This window comes from Myotis nattereri (assembly GCF_964212035.1).
Source record: "Myotis nattereri genome assembly, chromosome: 11".
NCBI lineage: Eukaryota > Metazoa > Chordata > Mammalia > Chiroptera > Vespertilionidae > Myotis > Myotis nattereri.
Window position 1 is genome coordinate 34,785,207 of NC_138086.1, and position 22,063 is coordinate 34,807,269.

The following is a 22,063-nucleotide window of genomic DNA, read 5'->3' on the forward strand; positions in this document are numbered from 1 at the left end:
ATTTTTTTCTATAAAAGGTCAAATAGTGCAGCCCAGCCAGTGTTGCTTAGTGGTTGAATGTTGACTCAAGAACCAGGAAGTCATGGCTCGATTCCAGGTCAGGGCACAAGCCCATGTTTCGGGCTTGATCCCCAGTAGAGGGCATGCAAGAGGCAGCCCATCAGTGATTCTCTCTCGTCATTGATGTTTCTATCTCTCTGTCCATCTACCTTCCTCTCTCTCTGTGAAATCATTTTTTTTAAAAAAAGGTCAGATGATGCATATTTTATTTTGGAGGCTATGTGGTCTCTTTTGTGACATCCCACTGTTGTATGAAAGCAGCTGTAGACAGTACATGAATGAATGTGCATAGCTGTGCTCTAATAAAGCTTTATTTATAAAACCAAGCAATGGGCCACACTTGGCCTATAGTACATTGTTTGTGGACTCTCATACTTGACAATGCTTGATTATAGACCTTGAGAGAAGCTTAGCTAATGCTCTCCTATTCTGTGTGGGTCGTCTGTCTGAAGGAGAACTGACATAATTAAGGTTACACATTTATGATGGAGCCAGGACTGAGAAGCAGTTCACCTAAACCACGGCCCTGCATTTTAAATTATGCATAACTTTCAGTATTTGATGCTATTCTATTTAGCACTGAATTACAAACTGTTTAGTATTATCACTTGTTCTTTCATGTTTAACCACTACATGTGAGTCCATGTTGTGGAGAAATGGACTACAAACTAGTGTGTATGTGTGTGTGTGTGTGTGTGTGTGTGTGTGTATTTTTTATATATTAATACATATATATATTAATTTCCCAAAGTGTTTAGAACAGTACAAGGTATAGAGTAAAATCTCAATAAATATTTGTAATTAAAAGTCATTCAAGAAACATACAGTACATGTAGCAATTTTATTTCTTTTAATTAAATTGATGGGAATGTCATTGGTCAACATGAACAAGATCTGTATATTGCACTGTGTGCCCACCACCCAAAGTCAAATTTTCACCTGTCACCTTATATTAGGATCTAATTTTCATAATTATACGGTTATAAATTACACCTCAATTAAGGAGAATGTGAGATTGCCAGTGCATAAAAGTGCTTCAATTCTGATAATAACTTTATAGCCACCTTTTACAAAAACCAACCAACCAAACAAAAAACCCCACAAATAATCTCTTATATATGCTTATATTTTGTTCCCTATTTTTAAAATTTTTTAATTATATGATTTTAAAAAAATAGTGACATGTAAAATTTGGTATAAAGATGATTTGTTACAGAAGTCAAACTTTTAAAAATGTAATGTGGATAAACTATCTTCAGGTTTTATGAATGCTCTATTTACATTTTAAATTTAAATTAGTTAATGGATCATTTAATCAATTATTCATCAACCTCATTTTAATTACTTTAGATATCACTATATATACACACTGACGTTAACTCTTGGAAAATGCATCATTCATTAGTATTATGCTATGGAGCAAGTTTGGACTAAGAAAATTGTTCCCAGCAATCTGCTTTGGATTTCTGACAGGGCTTACTTCCTCATCTCCTGATTACTTCTCCGATGTCACCTGATCGCAGAGGCTTTCCTCGACTAGGCATAAAAAAAAATCCCTCAACCTCCACACTCCTCCAAGCTGCCTATCCCTCTTTCATATTAACGTCGCTATAGTATTTATCACTCTCTCATGATATAAATTACCTTTTACTTTTTAGTCTGTTTCTTTCCATGAAAATGAGTAATATTGTCAGTTTCCTCTATTGCTGCTTTTCCCCCTGCCTGGCACAGCATAGGTGCTTGGTGCATATTTGAATGAATTAAAGGAAAATGAATGAACATTAGCACATTCTGCATACAATGAGAAGTTGAGAAATAACAATTACTCTAGTTAAATGCAGGACTGTGGCAAAAGATTAGACAAAGTTAGACTCCAAAGAGTCTGGAGAGAGGAAATCAAGGTTTTATTTATTTGGGGGTACTGGTAGCTAAACTGAATAGCACATTTTTTTTAAAGCAATTAATATGAAATCCTTCACTTTAGACACCCACTTTGTGAACTGATACTTTAAAAATAAAATTTTTGTTCATATTTTCATCATTTTACATTTAACTTTCTGGGGAATAAATTCATACACATATGCCATATTTCCCAGAGGCACCTGCAGTATAACTAAGAAAAATAAGAAATCTAACAATGGTTTACAGGGATGGATTTGTTCATTTTAACTTCAAATTTGTACACACTTGAGGGATGAGATAATAAATAATAATTAATTTTCCTAGTATCATTGGAGATGGAACTCTACTTGAGTGACTTCAAGAAAACTAGTTCATTCCTTCTATTGTTAATGTTTTTTTCTGTTTATAAACAGGTGAGGTAGAAACCATTCTAGAATATCCAGTGTGACCTCTGTGCCATTGAACTGAGGACTGAGTGTGTACTAACATTTGTTGGGGACTTAAGAGCACCTCTCTATAAATCAAGTGTTGTGTGCCCAGCCAGTGTTGCTCAATGGTTGAGTGTGGACCTATGTACCAGGAGGTCATGAGCTGATTCTTGGTCAGGGCACACAGCAGGGATACAGGTTCAATCCCCAGTAGGGGGTGTTCAGGAAGCAGCCAATTAATGTTTCTCTCTCATCATTGATGTTTCTATCTCTCTCTCCCTTTCCCTTCATCTCTGAAATCAATAAGACATATATTAAAAACATCAGGTGGTGTGCCACATTGTAATTAAGCAGTGTGCTTTAGGACTCTAAGGTCATTCTGGAAATGTTTTCAGAAAGTGTGTCAAGCACTCTTCAGATCCCTGGAGAGTAAGTGTTAAGCAAACTATCAAAAACTTTATTCCCATATGCTTCCAGTAAACTAAACAATTAAATGAGAAGAAACATAATATGTCAGGTGACTCTCAATGCTCTTCAGGAAAATGAGGCAGATGTGGTGCAGAGAGTGATGGCAGCAGCATGCTCTTTCAGCCAGGTGGACTTAATGAGCTTGTCTACAGCAATGAAAGATGACTGAGCAGAGCCTGGCAGGAGTAGGGTAGAGCCTCATGGCAGCTGGAATAGTAATTGTGAAGGCTCGCAGCAGGAGCAGGCCTGTTGTTGAAGGAAGGGGAAGGGGACCAGGGTGGCTACATAATCATGGACGAGGATGCGGGAATGAGAGGCGACTAAGGAGGTGGCCACTGTGGCCATTGGAGGGCTTCTGACTATTCTGAGGGACTGAGAGTAGGAGCCACAGTGTCCCTTTAGTCATTATGTACAGAAGGGTGATGGGACATGGGAGGAAGTACAGAGACTGTGCAGCCTTTCTGATGACTGGTGGCCAGATGGCCAAGGTGGCAGCGTTTGGGATGTCCGGTATGAGAAGACACAGGCCTGATGCAGTCTCTCAGACAGTGAGAGTAAACAGAGAAGAAATCGAAGGGTCGAGTCCTGGGCACTTTACCATTTAGACATAAATAAAATGAGAAAGCTCCATTAGAGGATTTGGAGAACAAGCTGATAATGAGGGAGGAGGAAAGAAAAATGAATGGGGCTATAGAAGCCAAGTGAGGAATAGAATTGAAGGATCACCTGGTACCAACATGGTTGACTATTTAAATATGGAAACTGATGCATTTTAGATGCATTTCAAGTTGGATATTATTGTGTTCTCCTTTCCTGACACCTATTTCCTAGTCTCTTAGTTCGGGTAGCATTCCTCCTAGTCTTTCCGCCTCCAATCTCAATGTTTCGAATCCTCTACTCCTCTAATGAAGGTTGTCGGGAGATGCCAGAATCCGAAGCCTATTAAATAAACAACCTCAGCTTTGCTCATGATGCTGAGAGACCAGGTCTGAATTGAGGCCCTTAGGTATAAAACACTGGGTCATAGTTATAACTCTTGAAAACCAGAAGGTTGTTTAAACTGTTCCTGTGATTTGTCAGAATGTCATAGTTGAGTTGCCTAAATTCTGATCATTTGCTCCATTGTTGTATCATAGATTTTTAAATTTGTGATGTAGTCAGTAATTATTTTAGCAAATACACACCAATTGTTATATAACGGTTTTTATTAATGCTCCCCCTTCTCTCTTCTTTTCAGAAAAATGTGATGAACCCCTTGTGGCTGGGCTCTCCCACGCAGCTTTTAGCAGCTCGTCCTCCATGTCTGCAAGCTATTCTCCGGGCTATGCCAGGATCAACAAGCGAGGGGGTAAGCAACTTTTATCTCCTATGTCAACAAGTGTGTTAAATAAGAAATTCTATATTTATAGATGTAGTGGCACACTGTACATAGCTGCATGTAACTCCCTCCTCAAAACCAGCCCATGCAATCTACTTCATTGTGACTGTCGCACAGCTGCCTATCTCCCTATCCCTCATGTCACTCTGCTTCTGCATGTCACACAAGACACTAGTTGATAACCTCAAAGTGGATCAAGGTAGAAAACAATGTAGGGAGGTTATTTCCTCCTTAAGAAGATAAAAAAGAAATTCAGATATGGTTATTTTAATAAACAAGAAGTTTTTCGTGTCATTATAACATTCAGATGCAAATACCCTTAGGAGAGGAGCCATGTTGGCTGAAGTTCATGTTAAGGTGTAAATGGCTAATAAGCCACATTTATTGAGGATACATATAATTAGCACAGCATGACATTACTTATCTTAAAGACAAATAAAGGCAGAAGGGAATTCCAGAGGGAGAAAAAAAATGATGTATGTAAGGGAAGCTGGGAATGCTGGGGATATGTTTTTTTACTTCACTATTGGCAAGAACCTGTCCTCTGATTGTATATTTGCATTTATACTCTGCTTCTCTATGTATTCATACACCATATAAGCATCCAAAAGCAAGAAGATCATATACCAACACAGAAGGGTAAAAGGATGTAACTTGCTAATTATACAGAAAAGAACAAAATATAGAAAAGAACAAATTCAGTTGAGCCTTATGTTGATAGATATTGGCTTCAACTTTTGTCATTATCATTTATTTAAATTATATTCTTCAAATACATTTTAGAAAGATAGAGCTCATGAATACATAGAGAAGCAGAGTATAAATGGAAATATACAATCAGTGGACATATTGACACATGTATAAAATTTAATTTTAAGGGTTCCCCCCAATACAAATTCATCTCCTCCAGCCTTGATATCAGGGACCAGTACATGACAAATTGGGGAGAAACATGATATTTAAATGCAAAATCCACTTGTAATTCTCTCATGTCTTTTGAAGCCTACTTCCTTAAGTCGTTTGCTTGTTTGTTTGTCTTACAACAATACCTAAGTCTTGTGATCTGTATTCTGGATTTATCTCAACATTCTTTATTGAAAGTTTCCCAGTCGGTGTCATGCTGAGTCAATGACAATCAAATGGGTTACTCTTGCCAGAGGGAAGCACAGATATTAAAACTTTGAGAGTTATATATAAGCTATCCACTACCTTACATTTATATAGTATTTTACAGACTAGAAAATGCTTTTGTGTGTGTTCTAGATGTCATTTGATCTTCATAACAACCTTGTTAGATAGAATGTTAGGTTAAAGATGCCCGTTATTTCTTCTGCCAAGCTTTCAACTTCCTGCTTCACATGCCTTTTGTAGAAATAATCCTCCTTCTACTACCCTAAAGGGATTGCCATTCCACCACATGGTCTTCTCTATCTACTCACCATGGATGATGAGAGAGAACGAACCCATGAGCTCAGCTGACGCCCTCAGAACTTCTGTGTTCTCTGTTATATGACATAGATTTGGGGACTGAGAAGGCTATTGGGGAAACCAGGAAGGGCCGTGTGGAGATAATATGAAAAGAGAATTAAAAGCAGAGACCAAATGGATCCACATAGAAGGTGGATAAATCCTGGTCATTCCTGTTCTCTTTTAGGTCCCTGCTGTCATCATGCTATAACTCTGGCTGTATTTCTTTAGACCAGCGGTTCTCAACCTGTGGGTCGTGACCCCTTTGGCGGTCGAACGATCCTTTCACAGGGGTCGCCTAAGACCATCCTGCCTATCAGATATTTATATTACGATTCATAACAGCAGCATTACAGTTATGAAGTAGCAACAAAAATAATTTTATGGTTGGGTCACAACATGAGGAACTGTATTTAAAGGGCCAGAAGGTTGAGAACCACTGCTTTTGACTATGAAATTTACCTTTCTAATTCTAATGGTCACCTCCTCTTGCCTGAGCTAATTTGAATAATTTTGTCTTCCAAGTTACTAAATATCTCCTTATTAAAAACAGTTTTCATTGGCCCCATTTTACAAGTTAAAATGATAAATATAGGAACCCAAAAAGACATCAGCTGAGAGTCTGAACTTGAGATTCCAAAGTGGCATAGCTAGGGACTAGTGGTTCAGGGACACCAATCTATGTCTTCTACTCAATCTGACACTCTTCATGCCCAATTAAGCCAGATGAAGCAATAACAGTGCTGCACATAAATTTGCCCAAAGAAAGAACCTGAACCTACAATGAGGTAGAAGGTTTAAGGCAAGTTTGATTTATGTTTATGTAGTCACAGCAATGCTGTCATGAAATATCAGAGCTTCTTAAGTGATGCATCTTGGATAATTTCCTTTCTTTTTCACCCTTTGCCACTTTGGTTTACTTGGTAGATCCTTCAATGCCGGCTGCTCCTCAGAGACTTTTTCTTGTTAGATTTACTTCCTGGATAATCCCTACCATGTTAGAAACAGTCTTCTGTATTAAAAGCAAAGGGCAGAGAGTTGTTGGCAGTGTGTTTTGAAGTTATTTCACCTTTATTTCCTCCAGCAGGGAGAACAGATTGCATTTGTAGACCATATAATTGACGATTGGTTCTAGGAGGAATAGGTATATAACAGACATCTGGAAAGACTGCCTGAGCAGATTCCTATGTCCAAACTTGTGTCTTAAAGAGAACTGCAGTCTTTACCTTCTCTTAAAAGATACCACTGACATTAATAATTGCATCCATGTTTTGATGCCTTGGCTTGGTCAAATCATTGCTTTTATCATTTTATGCTTCCTGCTGTGCAAGAGGGAGCTTTAGGAATTAGTAAAATGCCAACCTCCTCTTCAGGTCACAGGTACAGTCTATATCTACACCTTGGCACCACGCTTCCTAGGCTCCTAGGCGACTCCACAAAGAATCACACTCTGCTCCTCAGAGGGTTTGTGCCCACTACACCTGAAAAGCAAAATTTGTCTCTCCTTTTTTACACCCTTAATATCAGGCCCTTTAGTTATATTTGTAATCACTTTCTAATTTCTATTCTTTCTCCCCCATTTCCTGCTTTATATATTAAAAGGATCACAGCTAATTAAATCCCAAACCAGAACAGATGCACTATGAATTGGGAAAGCGACCCCAAAGCCTCCACGAGGACATTGTCCCTCTTGGTGCCAGGAATGCCTTAGCCTGTGCTCTTCTGCTTTCTCTTGTCCCTGATCCACCCTTCTGTTCCTTGTTGCCCACCCTGGCAGCCAGTATCTGCCAGGTCAAGTACCATTCTTAAACTTGATGAGGAAGCTTTTTCCTTAGACTATAACATCAAGGCTTAAATTATGAAATAGACTCATCTTTCCAACTGGTGAGCTTCTGTCCATGTGGGCAGATTTCACCCCACTATTTTCCCTCTTTCCCTTCTCCAGCCTCTACCCTTTCTCAGTGTGTCCCTTAATCTGCTCCTTCCTACTCCCTAATGATTCATTATTACTTTATTATGAATTCATTGGCTCACATATTTCATCTCCTAGGAGCATTGGCCTTTTAAGACTAGATCCTTGGGAGCAGGAAAATGCAGGAGGCTGATTTTCTAATATAGCATTGCAGGATATTTGACATTCCTATTTGGACTGGCTATATTTCTTCATCTTCGGATCACTCTCCTGGAAACACCTGCTGATTTTGCAGGCTCTGAGGCAGTGCTGAGCAGTGGGACAAGAATGACTTGTCTTCATGCATAACTAGGTTCTAATATGGAATCAACCAAGGATGAGTATGGTATTAGTCCATTATTTAAACTTTCAGCATCTCTGTTTCCTGATTCCTATGGGCACTATATAATTTATCACCTAAGCCAGGAACTTTTGACAGTGAGAGAGTTCTATTAATAATTTCACCAGAGTAATCTTGGAAGTCTGGACCCCCTCTTTATATTTTAACATGAATCAATTATACAGTTTAACAGAGCTCTGGTGAAGGCTAAATGAAAAAAAATCTGCTGAAAGTGTCGCATTTAAATATTAGTCTCTTTGCCATCGGTTGCCCTCAGCTCCTCAAAATAATAATGCAAATATTAACATTTTAAAGCAACTGAATGAGATGCCCTCCTCATTACTAAAATGGCACTTCCCTAAAATGTGATTGCTAGGATTTGTGTGTTTGCCACTGTCTTTGTGTTTCCCCTGTCGTCATCTAAGAAAAAAAAGATATAATAATTAAAAGATAAAAATGTTTTAATGTTTCACATAATCAGATTGCTTCTTAACATTAACTTAAATGTTGTCCATCTTTTCACCTTAAATTCCATTCATTTCAAATAAAATAGTTTATGTCAGTGATTTTAAAGTGTTATTTTGTTCTTGTTATCTTTATCTTTTTGAATTAGATTTTATAGGATCTCATATAATATTTAGTAATTTAATGATGTTCAACAAAGCTGAAAAGAATTTTTTGGACATTAGGGAGAATAAAAATAAATGTTTATTTCCCCCCTACTCAGCCATATAAATTCTGTCTGATTTTAAAATTACATATTTAAATGATTTCTTTTAAAGCCACCAGTGGGTCTTTTTATTCACCTTTCCAGTTGAATGAGAGTTACTATCAAACTCTATTGTATGTTTTATTTTATTCTCTTTACTCCAATTCTCAAATACAAATGAAAATCTTGACTTCACTCAAAGCTTTAAAATTACATGTACAATACATGATACACTTGTATGATTGACCCTTGCTCTGATGGAATATTAAAAGCATGTTCACCAGGAATTGGCTCATAATTTTAGACATGTCTTTTTAATTTGCAAATATTATTGCTATTTTTCTGCTGTGGCATCAAATTTTATAATGTTGGAATTTTAATTCCTTCTTTTCTGTCCCCCATAGAAATCTATTTTGGGTTGTGTAGCATTTCCCCTAGAACACTGTTTCCAAGGTGTGTGATGTTACTGTGTTCTCTTGCACCTACACATATAACACAAATGTCCACAATCAAATCAGCCAGGCGAATATTGTGGTCTGTTGTCCTCTCGAGGGGAGTGAGAAAACCTCTCCATCATGGGGCATCTGTAGGGACAGCAGAACATGCTTTCACTCAGGGAGATGCTGTTCTAAAATTTAGCCAATCGCTCTGTACATAATGGTTTTAATTGGGTTTGTTTAATATGCTTAGAAGTACAGTTGTATCCCATGGGTCTTTGATAATAGTGTGATAGAAGATAATTTTTGGTTTGGCAGAGTAAACGAGAGTTAATTAGAAGAAGGGAGTTTCTAGATTTGGGGCATTTAAGATGAAGAACTTTCTAGTTAATTATTTTAAGGAAGTTTCTGTTCTGCTAGGTTTGTCACAAAGATCTTCATATTTGTCTGTGAGAAAACCATGAACTGGATTAGAATCAGTGCTACTACATTAACCACTGCTACCATCTGTGCAATGGCTCTGGGATATTAACTTCCTGACACTCTCCTTATATCACAATATTAACAGTTGATTGTCTAAAGGAACGGGAAAATTGTGACTAATCAATTAACATATTTGTAATACATCTCTGTAATAGATGCTTTGCAATTTTATTTTACATGCAATATTGAAAACCATGCTATTTGGTAGCCTTATAAAGTTTAGGTCAAATGGGGTGGGAAAACTTCACATCTGAACTAGCAAAGAAATATATTAAAGTGAATATTTATTTTGAAAAGCTGTCCTGAATAAATGCATCTTTGTAGATTTGTTGATACAGAGTTACAAGAACTAGATTTCCCCTTTGCCCTGGGAGAGACCTTGGGTCCCTTCCTCCCTTGTTTTAACTGGCTCAGTTACCTCACTTCCATATGAGAAACGTGGGCTACACCACCTCTAGGACCTCTCTTCTCAGAACACCTCATCTTAGAGGCAAGTTGAATCACAATTTCTTATCTTGATCCTAATGGATACTTTCTCTTTAATAACTTTGAGAATATCCATGTTATTTTATCCAATAACATTTTTACAAGTTGAAATTTTCTTTCTAAACCGTTCTGGAATATATACCAATAGTACCTTTTGGAGGTTAAATGTTTAATTATCCCTTTGATATTTGCTTATTTTATTCAAAGAGAGGCTTTAATACTTTTTACATCTCTGCTAAGAAGGTGGGGAAATTGTGTGAATGGTGTGTACCATAGCAGAAATATTCATCTTAAAACAAAATGCTTCACACAGTCTCAAAGCACTTTCTTAACATGGTACTGCACACACTTATCCCTCAAATAATATTTTCTTAACAAAGAACAATTAAATCAAATTATACTTATTGCATATATTATTCCACCCATTTTTAACTGCAAATACTCATTGCTTCTATGTTGAATGATTTGTTATATCAAGAATGAATATTTGCTAACATTTTTCAGTTTCCAAAAAAAAATGATGCTTTATCTTGTTACTGATGTAGCTAATTGTGGTCCAGATAATGATAGAGAATAGATAACAATAGCAAACATTATTATCATCATTTATAAATAAAAAAAATTAGTATATGAGTGTACATGCAGAACAATTGGGAAATGGCCCCAGGGTTTGGATGTTCTCCCAATGCTTTCAAACTGTGAAACAGCCCTAGCTCAGGATATTTTTTGCTTAGATGAGGCTTCAATTTAAGCGGCTGCATCCAATTGCTAACAGGTGCCTGTAGCTAATAGAACACATTCTGTGGGTCCTTGTATGTCTAGCCCATAAGGAACACAGTACATTTTGTGTTTCAGATGCATTGTAGCCTTTGAGAAAAACAAAGGCTAGAAATGAGCAGAGAATGTCCACATGTCACTGTCGGGGAAACGCCCATCAGCTGACCATATGAAGGACTCGGGGCACTGCACAGGGTCCATTTTTTAGGAAAAGTTAGGGCACAAACAACCACACTCATGAAAACCATGCTTCCAACCCTATAATTACATTTCCTCCATACCAGATGAAGGATTGCATCATTCTTCAATATCTGCTCTTCTATAATTAGAGAAAGTTCCCTGCTTTTTGCCTATTTGCCTCCTTCCCCTAATTTCATTCAGTAAGAGAAACAAGAACAGACCAAATTATTTCCAAGACCATTGGAAGGATTTAATCTAGTTATGGCTCTATTAGCAACCTGGTTAGGTCATACTTATTAGAATGAATAGTCCCTTGTCTTAATACCTGGAGCAAATTAATGACTTTTTCACACAATTTTCTTAGGGAAGAATACAAAAATTAGATTACCTCCCTTTTATACCCATGAATTCCAAACGAATTTAAAAATATTGTCACTAATAAAATTCAAAGCAGTCCAGCCTTTGTTAGCATTCTGCCTCTTCTATACCCTGAAAATGAGCAATCAACTCTGTTTACTTGATCCCTTGCCTTAAAATGGAGATATATGTTTGACGTGAATACTGCTGACAAGAAACCAGGGCATTTAGGACAGTCTACCTTTATTGTTCTTGCCTCTTTAACATTAAAATGTAAACACAAAAGGTGGAAAATTTTATTTCCCAGGTTTTCACCCCAAGGTCACTTTCATTTTACTTTTTCTTAGCTCTTTTTCTTTTCTTAGCAATGTAAGGAATTCATGTTGTTGTTTTTATTTTGCTTTGTTTTCCTTCTAGGCAGCTGCTGGAATTTATGTTGTTTGTACCTGTTTTCGGCTTTGAAACGGGTGGGCAATGCTGTTTATTTCAGTTGAAGGATCCTTGTTTGAGTTATATCTGTTACCTTCACATCAGCCTACATGAGCAGCCAGGAAGACTGCCTCCAGGGTGAATTATTCTGTGTTCAAAAGTTTGTGCCCGAGCATATGTATGAACGGAGCATAATTACACACCTCTTGTGGATTTTTCCCTACCCTGTTTCTGACACATACGTATTTCAATGGGTTATTGATCTGAGTTTTTTTGTTTGTTTTATTTTCCTTTGATTTCAGCTGATGCTTAGAACACCAGATAAGCCATATAGGCTCTGTTGTTAAGGTGATGAAAAGTCCTGCAGGTCCTGGAATCCTGTCCTTTTGTTCAAGGTTGTTTCATTATAACAATGATGAGATGCTGCAAGAATTTAACACGTTTGTATTAATTAGTCTATGGTAAAACTGGTTTTGTTATACTTCCTTTTGTTTAAAGGCATAGAACCTATTGATGTCATTGAGGACTTACCAATATGTTAACTCCCCTACTAATTTTCCTACTTCACTTTTCTGAAAAGAGTGGAAGTAGAAACCGCAGGCTTCTGTAGTCTACATGCTTCTGTGGTATTAGAGGCTTATCAGTGATGGCTAGAGCCTCTTGTTTCCCCTTTTGATAAGGCCACTCATTCCTATAGGGTCAGATAGGTTCCCAGGAGGAGAGCAATTAAACAGAGCTTTCGGATAGTACCTTCAGGAGAGAGACACAGGAGGGCAGAACCAAGTACCATCCTCATTGTGGAAGGGCTTCCAAAAAATGATGCTTTATCTTGACACTGATGTAGCTAATGACAGAGAATAGATAACAACAGCAAACATTATTATCATCATTTATAAATAAAAAATGTCCAGGGAAGCCAGAAAACCAGAGGGCGCCACCGCTGCCCCTACCCCAATCCTTCGACACCTTATGTCCACACTGTACTGAATTACAAGCAGTTACCACTGGTCTCCAGATTTTATTAGGTGGATCATTCTTTGTGCAGAATGTCAACATTTTTTTTAAGTCACTTGTCCTTTGGTAATGAGTTGAGGTGTCACCTTTTTAAAAAGTCATCACTGATGGATAGACAGGTATCTCCTCGTTATTCAAGGTGCAACATGTTTTTATGTCTATCTCAGAGGTCAGTATGCAGCATTGTATTGTAGACTCACCACTTGTCTGACCCTATGACACTGGGCGTGAGTTTAACACAAGCCCTATGTCTCATGCATCTGTGTATGTCCAACATCTCATCTGGTCCCTACAAAAACCCTAGGAAAGAATTTAGAAGTAATAAAATTTAGTTTGGTGAATAAGAAACTCAATTTCAAGAAAAGTTTAGTTTCCTGCCAAAGGTCAAAGTTAACAGCAGATTTGAGCATTTGAAATAAACTATTCCAACTTTAAAATCACTCACAGTTCTATTTTCCACATCTTCCCTGCCCATGTGAGCTGCTCTTTAAGAAAAGTTGTAATAATATTTGAGCTGGTTATAGGGCCTAGCTAAAGTTTTCCCACTGGTGTTTTAGAGCGCAGACACGTGCCTCTATTTTATTTTTGAGAAGTATATACCGACTTTTGTCACTTCTTTCTATGCTTATTATCTTTGTTTTAAATAATCAAAGAGCAATAAAGACAATGTTTTAAATATTTACATATAATAATGTATTTTTAAAAGACTCGCCTTTTTTCCCCTACACTAAAAGGGAGCCAAAATTTAGACTTTTTCAGTCTTGTTTCTGAATTTGTATGAGATGAGGTGGTAGGCAATAAAGACATAACCATACTTGAAATATTATATTTATGAAAACAGCAAATATTGGAACAAAACAATGAGACCAACATTCTGTGTCCCAGAAAAGAATTGAAGTAAGAGAAAACTACTGATGTGCAGCACCAATATGCTCGAATCTGACAGAAGCAATATATAGATTTTTTTAGTTTCTAACACTCTTAATATTCAAAACACACATGGGGGAAAAGCAGGAAGTCAGGACAAAGTGAATGAATAACAGAAACAAAACTCGACCTCAAAATAAAAAAATATCTGAGATCCACCAGGCATACCATAACTCTAGTATGAGATGGAAATAATCTGCAGGACTAATAACAATATCCCATTGTGGGATTGCTATCGTGACTGAATTATTTCTTCCATTCCAAATGCAGGATTCATTCAGCATTGTCACATTTTGCCTTCCATTTTGTTATTGTTTAGTCGAATAGCCATACTTTCTGGAAACCTGTAGGAACTGCCAAGGGAATTGATTCAATTATTTTTCCAATCTTCTACATATCAGGTATTGGAATAAATAAAGCAAAAACAATTATTTGCAAGGTATTATAAGACTTAACCATTTATGATGGAAAATAATTTCCTAAAGAGAATGACAGAGAAGCAATACATGCCTCTGCTTTTCTATTAAAACTGTTACATTTGAATTTCCACAATTAAAAGAGAAATCTGAAACCAAACAGCTGCGTTTTGAACAACAAACAGGGTTTACTGGTATTATATTCAAAGGACTAGCACTAACTGGGCAGCAGGAAGGAAAGAGAGAAACCATGTAACCAATAAGCAGCCTCACCTCTTCCCAAGTGTGAGTGCCAGACTCCACCAGCCATTGGACTTGGAGGAAACACCCAGGTGGTCCCATTTTAGGGATCTTACTGGGTATTCCAAAACAATGCAATTCCAGCAAAAATACTCCCTTACCTGCATGATATACTGAGGGGTTTCTTTACGGGGTCTGGAGACAGGCTTTGGTTCCCTCAGTCTGCAGTCCAGTTTCCTGTGGCTCAGCATGAGGAGACAGACATGTGGGTGAACTCGCCTAGAGGTGCCAGCCAGGGCCCTCTGTGCTTCCTGCAGCGGAGAGGGCCTCAGAGCAGACAAGGCATCCCATTCTATGAGTAAAACAGAGGGGCAATGCTGGAGTTTTATTGTCGTTGCAATTCTACATTAATTTGTTGTGAGATCTTTGAACCTTTTCTTCCTGTTGATCTGACATACATTTGGAAATCATCAGTGCTCCTTAACAATTGATCAGTAACACAGCAAGGGTTCGGTAAGGAGGAGAGACAGACACGTTGTGGGAAATGTGGTCATCAGTCTCTGGAGGGCCAGCAATTTAAATTCACACAGACTTCTCACTGAGACTCAAATCTAAAACCCTGCAATTCTATTTCTGTGTATGGGATGAATCAAGACATAAGGCTCACTTTGTTCTCAACTCCTAGGGAACTCCTCCTACCATTTTTTTTTTTCTGTGTTAGGATGGCTCAGCTGGTACAGAAAAAAAAGTCAGATTGATTTCTTCAGAAGCCCTGAAGTATTACCTTGCTAGTTTCACACTCAACAGTGGGAATAACAGAAGGCAGAAGGGGAGAAATGAAAGTCCTGTTGCCGAAAGAGAATTCTGCCTCTCATTGCTGCATGAAATAGTACAGTTATTCATATTTCAGGCACCTCAATTAGACAGTCATTATTCATAAACACTTATGTAACTCTGAATAATTCAGGCTGCGAGAGCACTTCACCATTTTTTCTTCTTTATTTCTAAGACCTTCTGTATCTAAAAGGAAGAACAAAAATTGTTTAAAAATACTCTTTCTCATCCCAGTTCATTCCAGATGCAACCATGGAGTGCTTACTGCATGCAGGTATCTTCTTTGATACACTGTTTAACCCTTCTAACCTCCCACTCCAGCCATCCAGCCATCCACTCCTTATATCAGTGGCCTGATTCACACATTCCCATGAGTGTTCCAAGTTTATGTACATAGCTTGTCCTAAAAATTCTGGCTTCTAAATGGACTATAGAGGCCACCTAATTCATGAATTCATTATTATCTCCTGTTACTACTTTCAAATTTATCTATATAGTAGTTCCCTCTTATGTGTGGTTTCACCTTCCACTGTTTCAGTTACCCACAGTCAACTACAGTCTGAAAATATTAAGTGAAAAATTACAGAAATAATGCATAAGTTTAAAAAAAATACGGTGTCAGCTGCATGTAAATCACATTTTTAAGTTTTTGCAAAGTACCTCCAAGAAAACAAGGCTAACACAGTACATTTGGACATGTCTTTTCAAAGAAACAATCCAAACAAGTGGACAAGGGCCAATTCTAGTAGAGTGGTCATATAGGACTAAGATAGAAGCATTGATCCTTTCAGCCATGGCACTTTCAAATAGTTCTAATGCATAGTGACACAGGTCAAGACCTAGAAAGGCCTAATAGACAAAACTAAGTGAGTATCAAAATAAGACTTGAGGTGTTGCTGACATTAGAGGGAAAGGTTGAGACCAGTCATTCAATAAACATTCACTGAGCTGGACTCAACATTCATTTGCATGTCAGACTCGGACATCTGAAGAGTTGACAAGGGAGCTTGTTAGGATTTCTGAGATGAGAGCATCTCAGAGAGGAAATGCTTATCTGGAGCACATTGGTGAGTGTTTCCATCTCCAAATTTGGAGAAGGCTTAGATGGCCCCTGAATATCCATAAACACTTGCATAATAATAAAGAGAATTATTAAAGACTTTCTCCCCATTAAGTCTTCCATGGACATGAGTTTCCTTGTGGGGCAGACAAAAATTCTTCCTTCCTTCCTTTGTTTTCCTTTCTCCCTCTCTTCTTATGTACTCCCTCATTCAAATTTAGTAAATACTAACTTGTTTTAGTTTCATATAAAGCAATGAGCTTTCATTAAATAGCTCACAACTTAGGGTTGGGCTGGGGCATAACGTGAACATGGTGGCGGTGATAAAGTCAATAAATGCTTTTATAGGTTGCATACTGCATTACTCTAAAGGTCATCATTCAGCCCTGGCAGGTATGGCTCTGTTGGTTGAATATCATCCTATACAGCAAAGGGTTACCAGTTTGATTCCTGGCCAGGGCACATAACAAGGTTGTGGGTTTGATTCCCAGTCGGGTGCGTAGGGGAGGCAACCAATCGATGTTTCTCTCTCACATAGATGTTTTTCTCTCGCGCATCCCCTCACTTCATCTCTCTCTAAAGTCAATAAAAACACATTTAAAAAATAAAAAAGGGTCATTATTCACATTACAGTCCATAGCAGTACTATCCAATAAAATATAAAATAATCCACCTATCTAAATTTGTATTATTCAATACCCATATTACAAAAAAATTATAAAAAGTTTAAAGATATTTATGATATGTTCTATCTAACCTAACATATCAAAATACTATCATTTCAATATGTAATCAACATGATTAATTAGACATATCGCTTTCTATATTCAGTTTTAAAAATATTGTAGACATATAGCACACCTTAATTCAAAAGCTAAATTCTCATTAGAAATATTTAATCTATACTTAAGTTTCATAAAATTTATGGTTGAAAAGCTAGTCTCACATATCCAAGTGTTCCCAAAATAGTTAAAAGCCCTCCAATTACTGAATTGAGTATCTGTTTTTAAATATAAGTTTAAGTTAATTGGACTAAAGTTAAAATTTTAGTTTCTCACTCTCTGAGACAGGCGCTAGTCTCCCTGGCCACCTGGCGGGTGTTCAGTAGCCACATGCACTAGTCAGCTTGGATGTGTGGGACTGCCGGCTCTGGGGGTTTACAGGGCACAATCACATGCAGTGACATTAACCTTTGTGGAAGTGTCAGGAATTAGTGAAAAGCAGGTGGTGATGTGGAGACGACAGGATTGTAGTAACTGGGACCCTGGGGAGAGAGCTGGGTGTTTAAGGCCAACCTACAGGACAGCCTCCGTTTAAAGGCAAAAGCACTAATGGCAGAGACGAGAATGAGGCAGCTGTGGTTCTGTGTTGGAAACATTTTAGAGTAGTGTACAGTGTGGGGATTCCTCATGGCTGTGGAACGTCTAGGGTCTAGTTCTAGCTGCAGCCTGAGGGTGGCTCTGGGGGCCAGCGGCCAAATGCAGCCTCTGGCCCCCAGGTTGGATCTCCTCCAGCTGAGTGCTAGCCAGCAGTATCCTTTGGAGCGGAAGAACAGTAGGGAGTGTGTGGATCACAGCTCTAGGGAGCCCATAAGGAGCTCCTTTAAGGTAAAGAGGTTTGTTTACTGTTGAAAAAGGAGCTCTGCTGGCTTCCTTTGTATTTCAGGACATGTATCAGCTGTGTGATGTTTGGTGAGATTGTATCAGGGAGTGCCTAGCCAAAAGTCCTTCATCAGGCCCCAGACTCAGTTGCTGACTCTGCTGTTGCCTCTGCCATGGTACTTTGCTTTGGACGGCTGAAGGTAAACCCTCTATAGGAGCCAGAATGGCTCGCGGTGTTAGGGAGAGTGATATTCTGTCATTGAAGACTGAGCTAGGTGCCTTTGGATGGTCTGTTTCACTGGTGTGATCCTAGCAATACCGACCTAGATTTGTCACTGGGGCCCAGCCTAAGCCCAGGTGGAGATAAAGTTGCATTCATATACCTGAGCATTTTATGTAACCTCCTGTTTAGTATAAGAGTCAAAAAGTTTGTCCAAATCATTACAGTGCATAATTTCTATTACGTTTGAGAGGATTGATGATTAGAAGGGGACAGGAGGACATTATTTAATAATTACAAGAGAATGCATTCTTCAGCAAGGATAATGTACCCCATTAAAAATAGAAACCACTCAATTATTTCTCAGCTGAAAAGTACCAGTATCATAAATAGCATGACCTTAGAAGACATCAGTCATGATTTAAAGTCCCCAAATGGAGATTAAAGTATTAATAGTCATTGGGTAGATGTAATTTTCCAGAGGTGAGAACTGATATACAATAGATTAAATAATTTTCCCCGGGTACCGGTCATGTCTTTTGGAGCCAGGATTAATATCAAGGTCTGCCTAACTTTGTGTATTGTTCACAATGAGGAGCTGCCTACAATTTGGGAGGCCCCAGAGCTGCCATAATAAGTCAGAGGTGGCATAATGTACTATGTTCATCCAGAACAAAAATAAAGAAGACTTCAAAGTAGCAAAAATCTGTCCCAACATCATTTCATAAAGCAAATGCATAAAGCAAAAGGAAAAAAAAATGATGGTATCAAATACTATTTTCAAGTAGGTAATTGAAGTCTCTTGGAAATATCTATTTAGAGAATTTTCTATGTGCTTTTTGCTGCATTAGTTCTGTAGACCTTATATATTCATCAAGTTCTGATCTAAAATGCAGCATCTCTGAAGATAACCTCCCACTTTATAGACTACAGACAGAGTAGTCAAAGAAAGTATAATTCAGTGGTACCCATTGCCTTCGAGGAGTTTTCAGAGGAAATTTTAAAGAAAAAAAATGCTATTACATAGGCATAATGTAAGTATATGGATATATCAATTTTTCCTTAAAATCTGAACATTGATAATAAAATATAAATTCTCACAATAAAAGAATACTTCTTTAAGCTATACAGCTTACTGGGAATTAGAATATAATTGATAAGTATTAAAAAAAAGACCAACTATTTTAAACAATTCAATTCTGTATATTGACTTTTTGCTGACCCTACACTACTTCTCTGCTACTTTCTGGGTTCTGACTTCACTTAGCATTTCCCATGATATATTCTTGCCCCACAGATCAACTTTCAAGGACCAATTACTTCAAAGTAAAAAAGTATTCCTGTTAAGATGAGGGTTCACATGAAAATGGAAGTGTTCCTGGGGAAAGCCAGCAAGGATGTCGGAAGTGACATGGACAACTTAAGCCAGTGCGTAGTCTGCAGCCCTATTCTGTGAACTTGACTTTGGTTCCAACTCCACAGGGAAGCTCTGGAACTAGCCAGAATAGCAGCTGGGAACTAGAGTATTTATACCCCTACATTCTTCAGACATTGATTAATTTTCACTAAATTTCAGGTCTTCTATGTTCAGGCAAGGTGAGTTCTGGCCACCAGACAGCATTCTGCAGGTGCTCAATTTTACCTAATAAACTTGAACCTCTCCATAGCTTATGCCTCAGTAAATCCAATGATTAGAAGTCATCCTAGAAAAATACCTGTACATTTTGATTAGAATAAGTGTACACAAATGTACATAAAAGCATTGTGTATAATAGCAGAAAAGCAGGAAAACCCAAATATCCATCAATAGCATCACTGTTAAAAAAAAGCAAACTATATTTTATATAATGAGCTAAAATTAAAAGCAAAATACACGTTCTACAAATAATCATATGTATATGATGAATACAAAAATATTGCTGGAATAAAACAAGTCACAAAAGAATAAATACAATTCCACTTCTATGAAGTTCAAAAACAGGTAAAATAAAACAGAATATTATGTAGGAATGTAGGCATATGTGATGGAACCATTAAAAGAAGTAAGAGAAAGCTTAAGTGAATATGCAGACTATTGGTTACTACTGAGTTGGAGGGAGGGGCTGCTACTGGAAGAGGTACACTGGGATATCAAAGGGGTTGATAATACTCTACTTCTTAAATTAGTTTATAGGCTTATGTTTAAATTGAACATATATATCTTCTTCTGTTTATATTACTCAAAAATTCATTAAAAATCTATAAGGAAAAAATCATATTATTAGCATAAGACGGGAGAGAAAATGAGAGTTATGGGCTCCCTCTGGTTTACTCATTCATAATACATTCACTTAACAAATGTCTGAGTGCTGGGGTGGGGGGGGGGCAGGGAATTCTTGTAAAAGCTCAGGTTATGAAATCGAGTAAGACCTAGAGCTATGACTAACGAAGTGCTGTGACGATGTAGGGACTTAGAGGATGGACTGTAACAGCTGGGCCACTTTATAGCTGAATAACTTTGGCAAAGTTAATAAACTTCATGGGACCTCCGCTTCCCCATCTGTAAAGTGGAGATAATGCTGACTACCTCATTCACTTGTGAGGATTACAGGAGTTTGACATGTAAAATGCTTCCAGTAGAGCCCAGAGGCATGGCCAGTGATCATTAAACAGATGTTCTTTCAATCACACAAGAGTTGCACTGGAAAATGGTGGGCCTGGTTCACTTTTAAGAAAAGATTTATTTGGGTGGTTTTTCATTTGAGATTGTCCATCAGTACAGGATGAGAAAGGTCACTTTGGGCAGAGATGTTGGCATGTGCAAAAGCATGGAAATTCAGAAGGCCAAGGGGAGGGGGCAGTGTTCGAGAACATTGAAGAAAAGTCTATGAGAAGTCTCAGTAGATGCACAATGTCATGTGAGACTGGCTCCTAAATCTGGATTTTGAATGGAGGTAACTTTAACCCGTTGGAGGTTTTAGATATGGATTAATCAGATTAGTTAGGATTTAACTAAGGATACTTTATGGAGGATGAACTAAAAAGGGACAAAGTTGTTGCAAGAAGACTATTTAGAAGTTATTCCAAGTGAAAAATGTTGATGGTCTTAAGCAAAGCAGTGGAGGAGGAAAGAAGAGAGATTAAATGGTCATTTCTCCAGAATTAACTGTCCTTCATACCTGATTAGCTTTGGAGAGAAAGAGAGGAAGAGACAAAATTATGCAGCAGAAAAACTATACCTCAAATCCCAGCGGTTTACAAAAATGGCTTATTTCTCATGAAGATACATCTGGGGTGGGCTGCCCATTTAAAATATATCTACTTGTTGCCATTCATCTGTCTCTTTTGTTGGGAGCTGTTGATAAGACAGCAAAACAAACACTCCCAAAATATGTTTTAGGTATATCTATGTGTGCAGTTACTACATGAATTACCACAACTGTAAATCTGCTGTTTATATTGTCTTAACCGTAGTTGCCTCATAAAAGCAATTGATATGATGATTAAATGGCTATTGTTTGTGACACCATCAAAAATAGACACAATTTCATTTAACTTAACACATTTAACACTTCTCTCAGGTGCAGTTATTCTACGGGAGAGTTCTGACTAAAGATTGACTGTAGTTCATGAAATAAGTTATATATATATGCCAGGTGCTATTATTGGTGCTAGGCATGTGGTCATGAACAAAACACATAATCCTGTGTCTCTTGGAGAGTCCTTTCAAAGGAACATCCATAGAGAAAACTACATTGATGAAGTGGCACCATTTCTAATTCTGATAGTGGAGATAGCAGTGGGAGTTACTAATAACTCTTCTGGAGTATTCTTTTTAATAAGTTTTTTCTTCACTTTTAGGCACTTATCACTCAGGGTTCTAGTTGTAACAATAGCAGCCACACTAGCTGTTCAAACAG

General features: G+C 37.7%; 1 protein-coding gene across 1 annotated transcript in view; it reads left to right on the forward strand.

Moving 5' to 3' along the window:
• The window catches only part of CNTNAP2 (contactin associated protein 2), a 1,809,641-nt gene that overhangs the window by 551,520 nt on the left and 1,236,058 nt on the right, over positions 1-22,063 (forward strand). Inside the window, exon 2 of the mRNA XM_081102720.1 lies at positions 4,096-4,206. Within this exon, the coding sequence (XP_080958846.1) occupies positions 4,096-4,206 (111 nt within the window). The remainder of the gene's footprint in view (positions 1-4,095; positions 4,207-22,063) is intronic.